At 45.1% G+C, this 18884-nt stretch overlaps 1 protein-coding gene across 1 annotated transcript in view; it reads left to right on the top strand.

Annotated features, from left to right (window-relative positions):
* CIT (citron rho-interacting serine/threonine kinase) overlaps positions 1-18884 on the top strand; it is a 164514-nt gene that overhangs the window by 128975 nt on the left and 16655 nt on the right. The window contains 10 exon segments of the mRNA XM_082417032.1: positions 1161-1358; positions 2143-2336; positions 5209-5344; positions 7241-7345; positions 12790-12930; positions 13358-13465; positions 15164-15281; positions 15546-15710; positions 18815-18871; positions 18874-18884. Of these exon segments, the coding sequence (XP_082273158.1) occupies positions 1161-1358; positions 2143-2336; positions 5209-5344; positions 7241-7345; positions 12790-12930; positions 13358-13465; positions 15164-15281; positions 15546-15710; positions 18815-18871; positions 18874-18884 (1233 nt within the window).

Genomic DNA, 18884 nt, shown 5'->3' with positions numbered 1-18884 from the left:
TGCATTAAAAGCTCATCAGCACAGTTAACAAAATGAAAAGCTGTGGCCACATTGAACAAATCTACTTAATTGATGTTCTTTAATTCTATGTGCCTGGGAAGATTTTTTTTTTAATCGATAGTCGAAGTAGGTTAAAATAGGGAGTTAGTCATGGAAACAGTGGCAACATTTCAGAAACTAAGTCTACTCCAGGTTTGAAAATGTGAAACAATTAATAACCATAGGCTCGGAGGCATTTCCTTTTAATTTACTCCTTTTTGTTACATAAAATTTAATTTACCACCAGTGCGCCTCATTCCAGCTATTATTAGAAAATTGCTCTTAAACTTCTAAAGTATTATATATAAAAGCTCTTTGCAAGTGCTGGTACTAAACCTCAGCAAAGGGAACAGGAAAGCTAAATGCACTGAAATTGAAATCATTCCGCCATTGAGCAGGGAAATCATTTAGTAAAACCAGATTAAATCTCTCTCAGTAAAATGACAATTTCATATACATGCCTTCCCACTTTCTGATAGCCAGCTGCATAATAAGAACCATTTAAAGTGATGCTGTCATACAGTATTATATTTTCAGGATTATTCTGAGAGTCTCTTAAATTTTTTTTTTCTTTTGTTGTGTGAACTTAAATTTATTACCTAAAATATTATTAAAATAACTCTTAGTGTCCTTCACTCAGTCTTCCGTGATAAGAACTTTATTTTGCTTTCTAAGACTGTTTCCCAGGATAATGTCCTATAGATGGTGTCCTGGGCGTTTTGGCTTAATTAGCAGATTGTGATACCATTCTCTCTACTATTCCTCTTTCCTCAGTTTGCATCTTCCACATTCTATTATCGTCCATGAACTTGATCTCATTTAAAGTTGCCCCTTCCATATGGCAGGCGCTTTTGATTGACTTGTTTTTACCATATTTTCCCGATGAATCCTGAGTCAGAAAAGAATCCGAGACATTTCTTGTTCTCCCACAGCATATGTGTGTTTGGGCGCTAAGGGGGCGGGTGTGGGAGATTGAGTTTGGCTCTCAAGGGTTGGATGGGCAAACGTGAGCTGCACACTGATCGTCATTATCACGTAGGTTCAAGCGCTGATGGCTCTAGAAGCAATTTCTCGTTTCAGATCAACTTGCTTGCTGCGTAACCGGATTCCTTTCCTCTTAGGTAATCACAGACCTGGAGGAGCAGCTAAACCAGCTGACGGAGGACAACGCTGAGCTCAACAACCAAAATTTCTACTTGTCCAAACAACTTGATGAGGCCTCTGGCGCCAGCGACGAGATCGTACAGCTGCGAAGTGAGGTAGACCATCTCCGCCGCGAGATCACGGAGAGGGAGATGCAGCTCACCAGCCAGAAGCAAGTAAGGACTGTCAACAACGTCAGAGACCTTCCCCAGGAGACTTGGAACCCCTTCAGATTGTAGAGCAGGTGCCAGTTGCATCTCTCCCAAGGGTTCTCAGACTGAGCCTGTCCAGTAAAAGGGCTCTTTTTTATAATCATGTCTGTGTTTTGAAGGCTTGTGGGTTTTAAAAATGGCTTTTAGAAGTGTGTAGTTGGTTTTTTGGGGTTTTTTTGTTCTTTGGCCGCTCCGCACAGCATGCAAGATCTTAGTTCCCCATCCCTATGGAACCCGTGCCCCCTGCAGTGGAAGTGCAGAATCTTAACCACTGGACTGCCAGGGAAGTCCTGTGTGTGGTTGTTCTTGATTTTGATTTAAAACCATTAAAAATACAATAGAATGTTTCTGTGAGCCACTTTATTTTTATGTATTTATTTAAAAAAAATTTTTTTTGGCGGTGCCGCGTGGCCTGTGAGATCTTATTTCCCCTACCGGGGATTGAACCCTGGCCCTTGGCAGTGAGAGCTCAGAGTCCTAACCACCGGACCGCCGGGGAATTCCCAAGCCACTTTATTGTTAAGTGTGGTCTCTTTTCCCGGTCTTCCTCCTGGTTCTTTCTATAAGATGGTGGCAGAAATGGCCCTTCATCCATTCTTGTCTGGTCCCCTCATTCTGTAGGAGAAAAAGATAGTGTCTTTCAGACCGTAGTTAGAAACTCGTGCTTTTCTGAAACTGATCCGACAAAAGTAACATCTGGGAAATCCTCCTTTGACACAAAGCACAACTCAGTGATACTGATTTGCAGACGATGGAGGCTCTGAAGACCACCTGCACAATGCTGGAGGAGCAGGTCATGGACCTGGAGGCCCTGAACGACGAGCTGCTGGAAAAAGAGCGGCAGTGGGAGGCCTGGAGGAGCGTCCTTGGTGACGAGAAGTCCCAGTTTGAGTGTCGGGTTCGAGAGTTACAGAGGATGCTGGACACTGAGAAGCAGAGCAGGTGGGACTTGCTGTCGGTAGGAAGCCAGTGGCAGGTGACAGCAGCGGGACCCACCTCGGAGCTGCCGGCAGGGTAACCGATTGTCCCAGCTTGGCCAGGACTGAGCGGTGTCCTGGGACATAAGACTTCCAGTGTTAAAACTGGAAACTCTTGTGCCAACCAGAACGGGTCCGTCATCCTCGTTGTAAATACAGACAGTGCCATTTGGCAGTAGATGGTGACCACGTACCCCATGCAGGGCCCTGGGAGTCAGCAGGGAGAATATCTCAGTGCTTTCTTTGTAGAAACTCTTTTCTCGGGTTTCTAATCATTGTGACCATGTAGCAAGACCATCACTGTTTCGATCCTGGTCATTTGTGACGCAAGTCTGCCTTCTACACCACCCTTGGCATTATTGACAGTTCGGGCCGGATGATCCTTTGTGGTGGGCGCTCTTCTGTGCACTGCAGGATGGTGAGCAGGACCCCTGGGCTTGCCCCGCTAAACCCTAGTAGCTGCTCCCTCCTCAAGTCGTGACAGCCCAGAACATCTCCAGACATTGCCCAGTGTCCCCTGGGGGGCAAAATCACCCCCAGTTTGAGAACAACTGCTCTATAAGAACAGGTTTTGTTTTTTCCATTTCTTGGTAGGAAATAAGTTCAGGTAGTATCTTTTCTCTGCGTTCCCACAGTCCTCCCAGCATAGAATTCCCTTCCTGCCGGGGTCATAGGTGTGAGGGTTGTGTACTGCATGCTGCTGGGGATGCTTTTTGCACTAAAGACGTCATAGATTTGAAGATCTATGATGACAGTTTAACAGCTCACGGCGGCAGTGTTTGCGCTAACAAAATCAGTATATTATGACAGTTTACCAACAGATGGAAGTAAACAGTCTTAAAGAACACGTGCCTTTCTTAGTTTGTGCAGAGACACCTACGGGCTGGTATTCGCCCCGTGGCTTCATGTCTGCCCAGCTGAATCCTATCCCTCCTCCATAACCTCGCTGATATCACCGTCCTCTGAAACTTGCCTTCCTGCGGTACTCTGAACTCCATTTTTTTGGCTGCATTGGGTCTTCATTGCTGCGTGTGGGCTTTCTCTATTTGCGGCGAGTGGGGACTGCTCTTCGTTGCGGTGCGCGGTCTTCTCACTGCGGTGGCTTCTCTTGTTGCGGAGCACGGGCTCTAGACGTGCGGGCTTCAGTAGTTGCAGCGTGTGGGCTTCAGTAGTTGCGGTGCGTGGGCTCAGTAGTTGCGGCGCACGGGCTCTAGGGCGCGCGGGCTTCAGTAGTTGTGGCTCGCAGGCTCAGTAGTTGTGGTGCACAGGCTTAGTTGCTCTGTGGCATGTGGGATCTTCCTGGACCAGGGTTCGAACCCGTGTCCCCTGCATTGGCAGGTGGAATCCCAACCACTGCGTCACCAGGGAAGTCCACTCTGAACTCTGTAAGCAAGATAAACTATACCTGGAAATATTTATCATTTAGTAGGACTCTATCAGATTCATTTTAGTATTTCCCACATTTGCTTGATCATAAAGTAGACTCATCACTGTCTTGGATGTATAATCTGTGCTAAATCAAACTAGAAAAGACTGGAAACAAAGAGGACCTATAAGTTTCAAAAGAAACTGGTAAAAATATTCCCTTTTTAGACATCTTCCCATTCAGGGTACTTGCTGATGTAAGGGGGCTGCCGGTTGAAGACCTCCTGTTGCTGTTTCCCTCCAAACTCTTGGGCTCCCCCATCCTCACCATACGTTCTGCCGGCCCTCACACAGACCCCCTCTCTCCCACCTGCAAGTCCAGCTCTTATGCCAGCTGTTCCTAGAATCCTTCAGAGACAGTTTTGGGGATAGAATCTGACCATAGCATCAAGAAATTCACAATCACACGTGGAAGGTGTAATTATAGGCTGTGCTTGGGAAGACATTTCATGTATACTTTCAGGGGCAATTGTGAAAGATCTTGGCTACCCACCCCCGTTTTTTTCCTCCCTCTATTTTGGTATTATGTGGGACCCGAGATGAGTAAAATATAATTCTTAATTCTTGTCTTCAAGAGGCTAAGAGTCTAGTGGAGGAGATAAACTATGCGTCAAGCTATTTATCGCCTAAAATAGGGAGTGGGCTGTGCCAGGCGAGAAGTACATTTATGCTTTGGGGACAGCAAGGAGAGGTTGCTTCTGAGAGGGAAACTGGGAAAGGTTCTATGGTGGACATGGCCTTTGAGTTTACCCTTGAAGTCTGAGTAAGGTTTGGGTTTGTCGGGTGGGGAAGGAGAGCTGCCAGTGGAGCAGCCTGTACAAGCCCAGGTGTGGACGCAGCAGAGCGTAAGACCTAAAGGGGGAGGGGCAGTGATTTTTCTAGTTTGCTTCCAGTTTTTCTATTCTTTCACCTTATTTACAGATATTGATACATCCATCAGGTTCAAGTTTCAGTTTCTCGAGGAGCACCCGGAACACGTCACCTCTTGCATGTACTTTAAGGAGAGGAAGCGTTTGCTCACGTGGGGCCTCGTGGGGCCCTCTGCACCCTGTGTTCCTTCAGCAGGCCCTCATTCCCTTCCCGCTCCCGTAGGAGGGTGTGACAGTCTTGTGACGTCCTTCCAGCCCAGTTGCGTTTGGAAAGATGCCTTATCGCCTTCAGCCTTTCCAAGTGCATATATATTCACAGGAACTTTACCTGTGAAGAGTATTTTTACCCAGGGCCTAAAGTGGGTCACATCTTCTCTCTGAACGTGGTCAGAACACAAGACGTAATTCAGAACAAGGTGTCAGGTTGGGCATCTCGCCAGCCCGCAGTCTGTTTGGTTGCTTAGCAGGGCCCGAGCTGGACCAGCTTCCTTTCTGCAGGGCGGCGATGGTGGGGCTTCTGAACGCGCCTGTGTTTCCCCGCAGGGCGAGGGCCGATCAGCGGATCACCGAGTCGCGCCAGGTGGTCGAGCTGGCAGTGAAGGAGCACAAGGCTGAGATTCTGGCCCTGCAGCAGGCTCTCAAGGAACAGAAGCTGAAGGCCGAGAGTCTCTCCGACAAGGTCAGCCCCTGTCCTCCCGCCCTTTAGATACACGTGTGCACCTCCTTTTAGCAGGTACGCTTGACACACAGTCACATGCGATCAGTGGTCAGCATGTTTCATAAAGTCGCGCGATTATGCTTCCCCGTGGGACGCCCTCTGTTGCCAGTAGCGTGGGTGAGGGGGGCAGGTACTAGGGTATCAGAGTCGGTCAGTGACTTCCTCACATCTGCCCGTCAGGGCCCCTGAGGTCGAGATTTTGATCTGGGTGCACAACACTCTTGCTTTCTGGCATTTGATTTCTAGAAGCCTTCTTGGATCTAATGTCGGACATCCTTGGGGAGTGGGGAGTGTTGAGGACTCCTGCTCATTCCGTTGCTGCAGTGACGGGAAGCCTCAGCCTCTCTGGGTTCTAAGTCCAGGGACACGATAGGATCTGAGGATGGTGCAGGTTCTCAGTATTTCACGTTGGAAATACATGTGTTCTGTCCACGTAACACTCCGTATTCTGTATTTACAAAGTGACATACCAGTGTTTGGAGATTTTTATCTAATAGTCTTAAAAGAGATTTCGAATAGGTGCTTCAATATTATAGATAACAAAAGGTCTGAGGAATTTCATGTGTACGCATAGCCTCATACATACGCACTCTTTTGCACACACACACAAGCACACACACATATAATATAAAGTAGAAATCTAAGCTCTGAATTTTGTGTAACTTTGTAATTTCATGATTATAAAAGTGATTATTTGGGGTCATTGTGGAAGATATAGAAACCACAGAAAAGTAAGGAAAAAAATGACTGGTAAGCTGTCATCACTGTTACCTTGGTGAATTTGTATATACATATAAATATTTATTTATAAATTTAGGTTCTTACTATATAAACAGCTTTACATATTTTTTTAAACATCACATAACTAGGTGCTTTTCCTGAGTTAGTGAATCTTTTTTGAACATGTAGTTCTAGAAACATCAATTACACAGAGGCACCTATTTTAATGATTCCGCTTGTGTGGAAAATTTGAGCTTCTTCTATTTTTTTGTTTTTGCCATCATAAATAACACTGTGATGAACATAAATCTTTATGGACATCCGTGATTATTTTCTTACCAGAATTTCATAGAAATAAAATGATCAGATTCAAGGCTAGAGCTTGTTACTCAGGAACCCTCCTGGTGTTGGCTTACTATTTTTTTTAACCATTTTTTAACCATAAGGAAAGTAAATATATTATTTGACCATGAGGAAAGTAAATATATTATTTAGAGATAAATGAGCCCTTTTGTGTTTAGCTTGAAGGATATTTTTTTTACCTGACTGTTCTTAAAGTATTCTATAGCAAAGTCCTACCCATCCTTTAAGACTGTAGACATTCTGACCCCATCTTCTCTTGACGACTGGTTTTTCAGGATGAATTTCTCTTCTCCGTACCTCTTATCAAAATCGTCACCTGACAAAGCAGTCACTATTTGTATACGTGTCTAGTTATGGTGCCACCCTCTGCCTTTGTGACTTGATGTAAGATCCTTGAGAGAGCTTGTCTGTCCTTTCATCCAAAGCTCCTGATATTATCCTGTGCGAATAGTAAGCATTCAGAATGTGATTATTTAATTCAGCCAAAGCATGTCAGATAAATAAATTCTTGAGAAGTCATCCTCCTAGAACTTGTCACTGCTCTACATATGACCCATCCCTTAGAAATAATATTCTCTCCTCATAGAATAACACACGTAAGGCTTATCTATGACATGGACATTCGTGATATACTTTTAAAAAACCAGTATTTATGTTCTGACCTTTAGAACTTGATTATTCTTTACCTGAGAAGGTTTGTGGATATTTGCAAAAGTTGTTAGCGTCTAACATTACTAAATGTGGTATCACGGCCAATTTTTTCCAAATGTCCAGCTCAATGACCTGGAGAAGAAACACGCCATGCTTGAAATGAACGCCCGAAGTTTACAACAGAAGCTGGAGACGGAACGAGAGCTCAAACAAAGGCTTCTGGAAGAGGTGAGTGTAAAACGCCGGGTAAATAGAGCCGGGTGGACTCTCAAGTGAATATCTGTTGTCTTCAGGTGGGCAGATCCAAATTAAGGCGTTCAGATTTCAAAGTGGAAATTTTCAAGGAAGAGTAAGGTGGTCACCAGATACTTCCTTTTTTAAAAATTTTATTTCATTATATCATTCATTCATTCATTCATTCATTTATTTATTGCCGCATTGGGTATTTGTTGCTGCATGTGGGCTTTCTCTAGTTGCAGCAAGCGGGGACTGTTCGTTGTGGTGCGCGGGCTTCTCGTTGCGGTGGCTTCTCTTGTTGCGGAGCACGGGCTCTAGGTGCACTGGCTTCAGTAGTTGTGGCTCGCGGGCTCTAGAGTGCAGGCTCAGTAGTTGTGGCACACGGGCTTAGTTGCTCTGCAGCATGTGGGATCTTCTCGGACCAGGGCTCGAACCCGTGTCCCCTGCCTTGGCAGGTGGATTCTTAACCACTGCGCCACCAGGGAAGTCCCGGATACTTTCTTAAAGGTGTTTAACACGTTAAAAGAATGTGTCACGAAGGCCGGGGTCCTCTTTGTCATTGTGTCCTCCCAAATGGTGCTTAATGGAGTGTCGAGCACACAGCGAGTCTGTGCCAAGTGGAAGTTTATTAAATATGCAGGCACATGGATATTGAGTTAAATTCTTCTTTACAGTTTATGTCCAAAGTATATGAAATTTGCAGGCTGATAGGACAACCATGTAATTAGCTTTGTGCACGGGGCAGAGACCTGATCAGATTACACTGAGTGCCAAATCTCATGAAGGCTTTTGAACATCCAGTTAATTCGGTTTAAAAGAAATGACGCCCTGCTTTTGAGACACAAAACGAAAAGCTCAGATTGGTCTCCTAAACCAATCCATTCCTTATGTTATTTCCTGTACCTTGTACCTTTTAACAGAATTCTGAAAATCTCTGTTTAAACTGATGACAACTTCCCACTCCCAACCAAAGCCCTGGTTTGGTTGAATCACTGATAATTCGGCTTTGTTCATTAGAATTGACCTATCAGGACAAATGCACTTTATAAAGATATTTCACGAGAAGTTGGACTCCAAGAGTGTTCTGTTTAAGCCATAGTGAGCCTGACGGTTGAATTAGCCAGATTATCTATTCTGGTGAATTGAGGTTTTATTGTGTGCTACCTGTAGCCCCTGAGGGGCTCTACTGGTAGAAATATTATGACTATGCTATTAAGTTCGAAAAGTGTGGTGAAAATTTTGCAGGTGAATATAAAATGTTTTATAGAATGAGGCTTTAAAAAATATGGGTGGGAGTTTTGGAAAGTTCTGGAGATGGATGGTGGTGATGTACAACCATGTGAATGTACTTAATGCCACGGAACTGTGCAATTAAAAATGATTAAAGTGGTAAATTTTATGTATGTTTTACAACAAAAAGTTTTAAAATAAAATCAATTACACACACACACACACACACACACACAAACATACACACACGTGGGTGGGAAATTCATCAAAGGTGACACTAAGAACATTATACTAGAAATTGACAAATCACCCCGGTGGTCAGATAGAGAATGATGGTCAGATAGATCCATTCTTTTATCTGGAATGAATAGGCAACACCCCCACTTGAGGCACCTGTTGGAAACAGGAAGAACAGAAATAATCAGTGATCTCGCCTGTCCTCTTTTCCTTCCAAGGGAGGAGCGTTGGCCCCAACAGCTCAGTGCTTTGGTCCAAGGTTACATGGTGAGTCAGTGGCAGGACTAGGAAGAGAAGGCTGGAATCCTGATTCAGTCCCCTTGTTCTCACTTCTAAAACTACCTGGGAACGTTTCCAGTTCTCCATTCTGCCCCTCACAGGGGGCTTTTTGAGCAGATGTCTGGCTGCCATTGAATAGGAGGCAGATCTCACTGACAGCCGAAACCATTAGGAAACTAAGAGCAATCTTTATTGTCCGGAACGCAGCTGGCACCCTGGCTTGTGGTGGGCCCTCTGTAAGCAGGAGACCGGGGGCTCAGCCCGGCTGTCCTCTCCATCAGGTGCAGATTCTTGTCAGTGGGGTCAGAATCAGTGTCTCAGAGTTGGAAAGAATTTTTGTGTCATTTAGTGCAAATTCCCAGCCCTTGCACCGCACTAACGGACCTTTCTCCCAGACCTTTTCTCTCGGGCCAGAAATGGGCTCAGAAGCTTTTCTCACACTGCCCTTTACAGGCACGGTTAGTCTCTTGGAAGTGATGCCGGAGCTCAGAGCCCACTTGCTGATCCTGTCGAGTTAATCCCCCTCCAGGGTGGAGAGTCCCTTCCCCAGCCCTCCTCACAGGTGGGCCTTGGTGAACCTTGGCCTCAATATCAAAACTTAGAGTGACTTTACACATCCCAGCTCATTTTTCTGGCAACTGTAACTCTTGGAAAGTCCTTTCTTATTGTAAACTAAAGCCTATAACTTCCAACCATTGGTTCTATTACATCGAAACATTTGAAAACAGGGTGTAGTCTCATATTTCCAACCAAAGTAGGAGGTTAATATTGATTAATGATCAAATCACTTGACTAGTAATCAAAATAATTAATGTTTAATTAGCACGTACTATGTGCCAGGTGCCTTTCTGAGTACTTTCCATGAATTAACTCCTATAGTCCTTGTGACGCTTCTGTGAGAGAACTACTACTTTTTATTTTATCATCTCCGTGACAGCTGATTCGATATCTCTGTAGCTTTCCCACTCCATATTGCCTTCTCTTTTCTAAATGGAACACTTTAAGTCCCTCCATGTTTGGGATGTTCTTTTCTGACAGATTTATCTTTCCGAAGAGAGTTTCTAGAAGCCCCTGTGGTTTGAACAGCACAGAATAGTGGGCTATCTCCACTTCCATTCTGGGTTCTGAATACCTCTGCCAATGACCCGGGCTCTTTGTGTGGCTTTAGCGCTCTGCTGACACCCATCGATCTGTTAAATCACCACCAGCCCTTCTACAAGTTTTTTTTTTTTTTTTTTAAACATCTTTCTTTATTCAGTTGATGTTTTTAAAAAAATACCATCCTATTAAACCTTCTCTTGTTGGTTTGATCCATCTTCCCAGCCACCAGAGTTGTTTCACGCTCTCGTTCTGTCATCTAGTTCCTTTGTGCTTCCTCCCAGGTTTCTGTCACCCTCATAAAATTGGGGAACAGATCTAAGCACGTGGCTAGAGCCCTCTTTCCACACTAACACTGACTGGGAACGGCCTCCATTTACCTCTCTCTGGGAAGCAGGTTAATGGTTTTGTAAAACATGTCATTGAGCACAAATGTCACGCTTGTTTTCTATTGTAGTAAATAAGTAGCCTATTTCCTGGAAAGCTAATGGACAGTTGATGTGTTGACTCTAGAGAAATATTTTGGGCCTGGCTGTCACCAAACAGATTCTTGTCCCTAGCACTTGTTTCTCTGCTTCCTGCCTAGTAATTAGTGTTGTCCTAAAATAGTGGAGAGAAACTAAAGCGGATAATTTGTAAGAAGTAATAATTTGTGCTACAGGGGACAGATAGCTCCCTGGAGGAGGTTATCTTAGCTGTTTTCTCTCTTTCTTTCCCTGTATTTTAGGGGGTTCTGTGGTTTGATTCAGAAATTCCAGGTCATGCACACAGGGCAGGTGATCATAAGTTAGTGTCTTGCTTTACGGAGGACTGATGGGGAGAGGCTGGCGGAGTAGGTTCGGGCAGGAAAGGAAGATGGAAAAGTGAGAGGGGCGCACCTGAACGGGATGGAGGGAAGAAAGTCGGATGAAGGAGGCAACGCTAAGATTCATGGAGCATATGCTGTACGCTGGGGACTGTGCTTGGCGTGTCACCCAGTGAAGGGAGTTATTACCCCCACTTACAGAGGAAGAGACTGAGGGTCTGAGAGGCAATGAGCTGCCCCTGGTCACAGGACTAATAAGAGTTAAAGTCAGGATTTGAACCAGGGTCTGGAACGTTCTAAAGCCCAGGTTCTTTTCCATGACACCATGATGCCTCAGGGAATCAGCTGCCTCTCAAGAGGAAGGGCAGGTGAGGAGTAGAAATGGAAAGACAAACATCGGTGGAGGGAAGAGAAATAAGGTAGCGAGGTTTCCGCAGATTCCGAGGTCATCAGTAGCCTTTGGCCGGCTGGGGAGTGGGGCACCGAGGTTTGCCCTCGCCTGCTGGGAAACTCCCGTGGTGATGGTTATAGCTGTTTACCAGCCCTCTGTCCTTAAGGCCGCAGAGGGTCTAGGCCACCAGGGAAGGGAGTATTTGGGCCACTGGTGGTGTGGTTAGATTGGACCCGAGGGGTTGGGTGAAATCAAGCAGCGCCTTGTCAGGATAGCTGCTCTTTCCTGCTTTTTAGAAACAGAAGCATTTTAGGAAAGAGACTCATAAACCCAGTATCTTTATAGCCTGCTCTATTTTCTGGTTGACTTCCATTGTAAAAAAAATTGGAGAGAGATTTCTAGCACAAAGCGATTTCCAATATCCTAAATAGAATTTTGTTTTCCTTGGGTTTTACCAACACTTATACTGAACCTGGGATCTTCCTTCCTCCCCACATGGTAGAAATATCTTCTGCGACTGTGGCTATTGGTGTGCTTGTTGGTCCCACACCCTGACGAGGTGCTGTTTGAGTTAGAGGTGCTATGACCCTTTGTTTTTTTAAAATAAATTTATTTATTTATTTGTTTTTATTTTTGGCTGTGTTGGGTCTTCGTTGCTGTGCGCGGGCTTTCTCTAGCTGCAGCGAGCGAGGGCTACTCTTCGTTGCGGTGCACGGGCTTCTCATTGTCATGGCTTCTCTTGTTGCGGAGCATGGGCTCTAGGCACGTGGGCTCAGTAGTTGTGGCACGTGGGCTCAGTAGTTGTGGCTTGCAGGCTCCAGAGCTCAGGCTCAGTAGTTGTGGCGCACAGGCTTTGTTGCTCCGCGGCAGGTGGGATCTTCCCAGACCAGGGTTCGAACCCATGTCCCCTGCATTGGCAGGCGGATTCTTATCCACCGCGCCACCAGGGAAGCCCTGACTCCCCTTTGTATATTCCACACGGAGAATCACAAAGTGAGTTCTCTTAACAGCAATTGAGATCTTAAAAACAAAAAATAAGGACAAATCAGAACGTGGCTGTCATGGCATTAAGTCGCACTGCCTTAGATGTCAACTCAGATGGCCCGTACTCTGAAGTACCAAAATATCCTTAACTGCAACTCTGATTGGGAAGGCAGACCCACCAGTCTGGACTTCTTGTTGTGGTGGGCACCTTGTGAGTGGCTGGCCATCAGAGATTTCTGTGCAAGTTCTTTTTAACTGCACATGCATCATTTTGGAATAGCAGACAATTGGTCATTCCGGAATGAGCTGAACTTTTGGTGCCATGTCTGAAATTAGTTTGTAATAGGGACAGTGAGGGAGCACGTTGCTTTGTGTGTGGTATGAAGCCTGTCCTGCCTCTCTCCCCACCAGCAAGCCAAGTTACAGCAGCAGATGGACATGCAAAAGAGTCATATTTTCCGTCTGACTCAAGGGCTACAAGAAGCTCTAGATCGGGCTGATCTGCTGAAGACAGAAAGGAGTGATCTGGAATATCAGCTAGAGAACATTCAGGTGAGAACTGGCAAAGGGAACTTAAACTGTCTGCAGAGGCAAAGCATGATGGCTAAAAGCCGTCTGTCTGGTCAGATGGGCAGTATCTTCATGTTGTGTGTTTTTCCCAGTATTTTATTATGAAAATTTTCTAATGTTCAGAGAAGCTGGGAAATTTCTATCATGACCACCCTCTAGATTCTCCTACTTGCCATTTGCTATTTTTTGCTTTTTCACGTATCTGTCCGTACTTCAGTCCGTCTTTTTTGGGGGGATGGTGGGTAGTAAGATCAGAACTAAGTAAATAAAGATTGGCCCAGTGCAGCTTGGGTTGAATTTTTCGTATGTTAGTATTGTAACAACTTTATTTTTTATTTTCTTAAAGTACCAAGTTTAAAAGTATACTTCTTTCGGTGTCTGAGGTGCTTTCCGTTTTCACAAATTTTAGGTTCTCTATTCTCATGAAAAGGTGAAAATGGAAGGCACTATTTCTCAACAAACCAAACTCATCGATTTTCTGCAAGCCAAAATGGACCAACCTGCTAAAAAGAAAAAGGTGGGTCAGAGGGTTTGAAAAGCGGGGAGTTGACAGTTTTGCTCAATCGTGGTGATTCTGTAAAGACCACTGGGATAGATAATCCTAGGAACATCAGAGAAAACAAAATGCATGTTGTCTTGTTTTGTTTGGGGTTGAAAAAGAGGCTTTGGGATCATCAGAATTATTCTTCAAGAGAAGCTATCACTCTCGAGTCTGTAATACACTATTTTGTGTTCATGGCCTTTAAAGTTGTCATGCCTTCCTCTGTGAAGGCAGTGATAATTTTTTCCCAGGCATCTGGGGTGGGGAAGGTAGCGGAGAGGAAGGTTTATACTCAGGTCGGCGTCCTGGACTCCAGAGGGGTTCCCTGCTCACATGTACAGGACTCTGGAGAGATTACAGGTCACTTGTATGGGATTCTAGACAGAGAGGGGTTCTTAGGTCATGGGGATAGGATTCCAGAGGTTTTAATAGGTCATCGGTATGGGGCCGTAGAAGGATTCTCAGGTCACGTGTACGGGACTCCAGAAAAACTAGCCATCATCTGCTCAGTTCTTCTGATTGGCTCAAGAAGAGACTGGGACCCGGAGAGCTGACGTGACCTGCCCAAAGTGTCTGACTGGATAGCTGTCCCTTCCACGGGGTGCGGCTCCATCTCTTTAAAATTGTAACATATAAATTGAAAACAATGACCAAAAGAAACACATGGACGGGGTGATACATAGGCACACATGGGAAGGTTTTCAATAAGCCCAAAGCATGCTTCCCTGAACGCCTGAAGGTTTGGTCCTGTGTTCTCAGTTCAAGAAGGTCTCTAAGGAGCTTGAAGCTTCTTCCCAAGGCACCCAGATGCCAGAGTAGCACCGGCGGTGGTACAGGGAAGGCCTCCGATGACAGGATACTGGGGAGCGGGGCTGAAGGAGGCGGTCGGGCTCTTGGTCCCATTGTTCTCTTTACGGGAAGGGGCCAGAGCAGCAGCGGTGGTTGTGGAGGAGGCTTTCCTTGTGTGCTGTGTGACCGTGCCTGTTTGTGCTGATGATACTGAATCTATTTTATTTTATCAGTGGACTGTTATCTGTCACTTGATGTAGTCAGGGTGCTTCCGTGTATTTTTTTGTTAGTTTTCACTCCCATTACCCTACGTTATACTTTTCTTTCCCATGTACAATACATGTTCCATTTGCATGCTTTTTGCATAAGCCCCTTGTGGTGACATTATTTTAGTATTCCTTTTTTTTTTTTTTTTGCTTCCTTTAAAAAAAAAAAAATACTCATCTCTGTGTCTTGTAACTAAGCATCATGAGACAAATTCAAGGCAAGAGTGATTTCTGAATCATCTCTCCTGATTCCATCCTCCACTTCCATTTTTTGAGGGTAAAGGCTCAGGAAATGGCTCTCCTTCTTGGGAATGCTAAAGGAAGAGGTGGTGGCAATTCAAGCATCTCTGACCCTCTCGGTGAAAACTTCCACGCCCCTAATTTTTTTCCAGCTGGCTGGGAGGGGCTGTGGCTCGGTCCCCCCCTCCCCCTTCACATGCCATTTTTACTAAACCCGCTTGCAGTGAGTATGCGCCCGGCTCCCATGGTCTGCTCCTCCCGAGGCAGAGTTCCTTTCACTAGTTCCCAGTGCCAGTTTCCAGGAGTTAGGAGATATCTCTGTTTCCATTGCTAGGGTTTATTTAGTCGACGGAAAGAGGACCCTGCTTTGCCCACACAGGTTCCTCTGCAGTACAATGAGCTGAAGGTGGCTCTGGAGAAGGAGAAAGCTCGCTGCGCGGAGCTCGAGGAAGCCCTGCAGAAGACCCGCATCGAGCTCCGCTCCGCCCGGGAGGAAGGTACGGGCGCCCTCGACGCCAAGTGCAGTGGACGAGGCAGAGGACCGATCTCAAGGAGATTGGCCGAGACTGGTTCAGCCTCGTGGTGACAGCCCAGACATCCCACGTCTGAACGATTCACGGCATCCTCGGCATTGCCGATTGGGCACCCTGTGTGTCCTTTTGGTCTCGGGCCTTTGATAGCCAGCCCCCGGGGCGGTCCACTTGGTTGGGGCCTCTCGGGGACCCTGCTAACCGAAAGGCATTGGACCCGTCTCTCCCCAGCTGCCCACCGGAAAGCCGCAGACCACCCGCACCCGTCCACGCCGGCCACCGCCAGGCAGCAGATCGCCATGTCCGCCATCGTGCGGTCGCCCGAGCACCAGCCCAGCGCCCTGAGCCTGCTCGCCCCGCCGTCCAGCCGCAGGAAGGAGTCTTCGACTCCAGAGGGTATGTCCTCAAAAGGGGCCACTGGACATTTTTTAAAATGGACTGAGAAATGCAGACCTAAGGTGAAAATGACAAGTAATAACACTAAAGGATAAAGAGTAAGAAGTAAGCCTTCTCCCCACCCCGGTTCCCTTACCCAGAGTCAGCCATTGTGCTCTTCCAGCCATCGTTCATGCACGTAACTGCATGTCTGTATTATGCAGGTGTCTTATATAATCATCTTTAAGAGGCAGGAGAAAATAACATATTTTTCTCAGTCCTTTTGTCTTTCGTAAATATCATAGCCCACTATGCTCTACACCAGGGGTCTCCAACCCCCGGGCCGTGGACCGGTACCGGTCCGTGGCCTGTTAGGAACCGGGCCGCACAGCAGGAGGTGAGTGGTGGGCGAGCGAACAAAGCTTCATCCCCGCTCCCCGTCACTCGCGTTACCACCCGAACCATTCCCCCCTCCCCCCGCACCGGTCCGTGGAAAAATCGTCTTCCACGAAACCGGTCCCTGGTGCCAAAAAGGTTGGGGGCTGCTGCTATACACTGCAGAACATCTTTCTTCTTTTAGTTAAAATGCTATCTTAGCCAGTTTCGTATTGACACACATGGATCGACCCCGTCCTTCTAGAGGGCTGCGTGGTCTTCCATGGTGGGAGGTATATGATTCACCTGTTAATCCAGACCCTTGTTGATGGGCATTTAGGTTATTTCCAATTCCTTGTTTCCATACGTACCCTGCAGTGAATACCGTGCAGCTCTGTGGGTGCTAGGATAAGTTCTTGGGAAATGAATCAGGTTAAAGGTTATGTGCATTTTGAAAATTGGTAATTTGTGCCCATTTATCCCAGGGGTGTGAGGAGTTTTCTTTGTGGGCTCAAAAGTACTCTGTTCACCTAGAGATGGAAAGGACTTTAAAAAAAAAAAAAAAAAGCCAAGGAAGGTGGTTTGGAAAGTCATACAGAGAGTGGAGTAGAGCTGTGGTTTAATATCAGGGTATCACGAGCTACGTGCTTTATCTTATTTTCTTATTTTTGGCTGCGCTGCGTGGCATGAGGGATCTTAGTTCCCCTACCAGGGATCGAACCCATGCCCCCTGCAGTGGAAGCGTGGAGTCTTAACCACTGGACTGCCAGGGAAGTCCCACTATCAACCCACTTTAGCTGCCAATCTCGATGGGATTTTGTTGTCGTTGTTTTCTTCAGCGATGATGTCATCTCGTTTCCTATGTTTACATAACACTTTGAATCAAAGAGCTTCACTCTTAAAGTCATCAAAGTGGAGCTGGTAACACAGAGGAAAATCATTTCTGGCCCCCGTGTCCTTCGATGAGGCTGCATAGAGCAGCCCCCTGAGTAGTTTGGAATACTCGAAGCATCTCCTTCGTGTGCGTGGCTTGTTCACAGTTTCAAAGTGCATTTATGTTATCTATTCCTCATGACTTTCTGATAAAGGAATAGGGATGGCATTATATGGAGAAATCAATTTGGATTCAGAAATACGGATCCTGAATTTTTCTGTTTAAAGCTGCCTTTAGCTAGTTAGGTCTATTAGGTCTATAGGTCTATACTATTGAGAAGGGGGCCTTCTAAATGGAAAAAAAATCAATCTTGTTAATTTTAACTGACTGGACTATAAATGTAAGAGTCAGTTGTTTGAGGCTTAAAAGTTGGGTTTTTTAAAAAAGGAGGTTATTCATGAAAGAACTGGGCATGAAGTGAGAATTCTTCAGTCAGTTTATGTATTTAATAACCAGAAATTCCGTAATTCAGAATAGTGATTTTTAAACTGGATTCTGAAAAGCTCTAGATCCATGATCTCATGTGGAAAACAAACCTTTTATGACTAAAATATTTATAAACTGATTTAGAAGCATATGTCTCTCTATGCTCACAAATATCTATGCCATTGTATTAACAATCTGCTGCCAGTGATGTGTTCTTAAATAAAACCTAATTCCTAATAACCAGATAATGGTGATTTTAATTTGGTTCATATAAATCTAGACACATCTGTTAGTGTTAAAGTAATTTTACAATCCATCACTAACGTGCTCTAATGTTTTTTAACAGCTTTATTGAGATATAATTCACATACTATACAATTCATTTGTTTGAAATGTATAATTCATTGTTTTTTAGTAAGTTCACAAGGTTGTGCAACCATCACATTCTAATTTTTAAACATTTTTGGTCCCACCCCCCCCCCCAAAAAAAAGCCCAAAAAACAAAACAACCCTATACTCATTGGCAGTTGCTTCCCATTTCCGCCTTCATGGAACCTCTGACAACCACCAGTCTGCTTTCTATCTCCATGGATTTGCTATCCTGGACATTTCCTATAAATGAGTCATACCACGTATGACCTTTTGTGTCTAGCTTCTTTCACAGAGCATAATGTTTTGAGATTCATCCATCTTGTAGTATTTATCAGTACTTCATTTTTTAACTGCTGAATAATATTCTATTGTGTGGTTATCACATCTTGTTTCTGTATTAATCCATCAATGGACATTTAGGTTGTTTCCTTTTTTTGGCTATCATAAATAACGCTGCTGTGAACACCTGTGCACAAATTTTGTGGCTACATAATGTTTTCAGTTCTCTTGGGTGTGCAGACCTAGGAGTGGAATTGGTGGGTCATCTGGTAATTCTGTGTTTAACTTTATGGGGAACGACCAAACTGGATTCCAAAATGGCTCACGATTTGCTTTCCCCCCAGCAGCGTATGAGGACCTTCATTTCTCCACGTCTTTACAACATGCATTTTCCATTATTTTGAGTCTGGATAACCCAGCGAGCATGAACTAATATCTCACTGTGGTGTTTATTTGCATTTCCCTAATGATGAATGACGTTGAGCATCTTTTCCTGTGCTTCTCGGCCATTTATTTATCTTCTTTGGAGAGATATCTATTCAGATCTTTTGCCCATTTTTTCATTGGGTTGTCTTTTTCCTATTGCTTCATAAGAGTTCTTCCTACATTCTCTATTTACAAGCTTCCTTGTCAGAGGGATGATTTGCGAACATTTTTCCTGTTCTGTGGGGCGTCTTTCACTTCTTGATGGTATCATTTGCAACACTTTAATGATTTTTTTGAAAACATTTTCCTCCAGAATTCAGCCGGCGTCTTAAGGAGCGCATGCACCACAACATTCCTCACCGGTTCAACGTAGACTGAACATG

The sequence above is a fragment of the Balaenoptera physalus genome (genome assembly GCF_965194825.1).
Source record: "Balaenoptera physalus genome assembly, chromosome: 12".
Classification (NCBI taxonomy): Eukaryota; Metazoa; Chordata; class Mammalia; order Artiodactyla; family Balaenopteridae; genus Balaenoptera; species Balaenoptera physalus.
The sequence above is the reverse complement of the archived record's forward strand: the minus strand, read 5'-3'. Positions and strand labels throughout refer to the sequence as shown.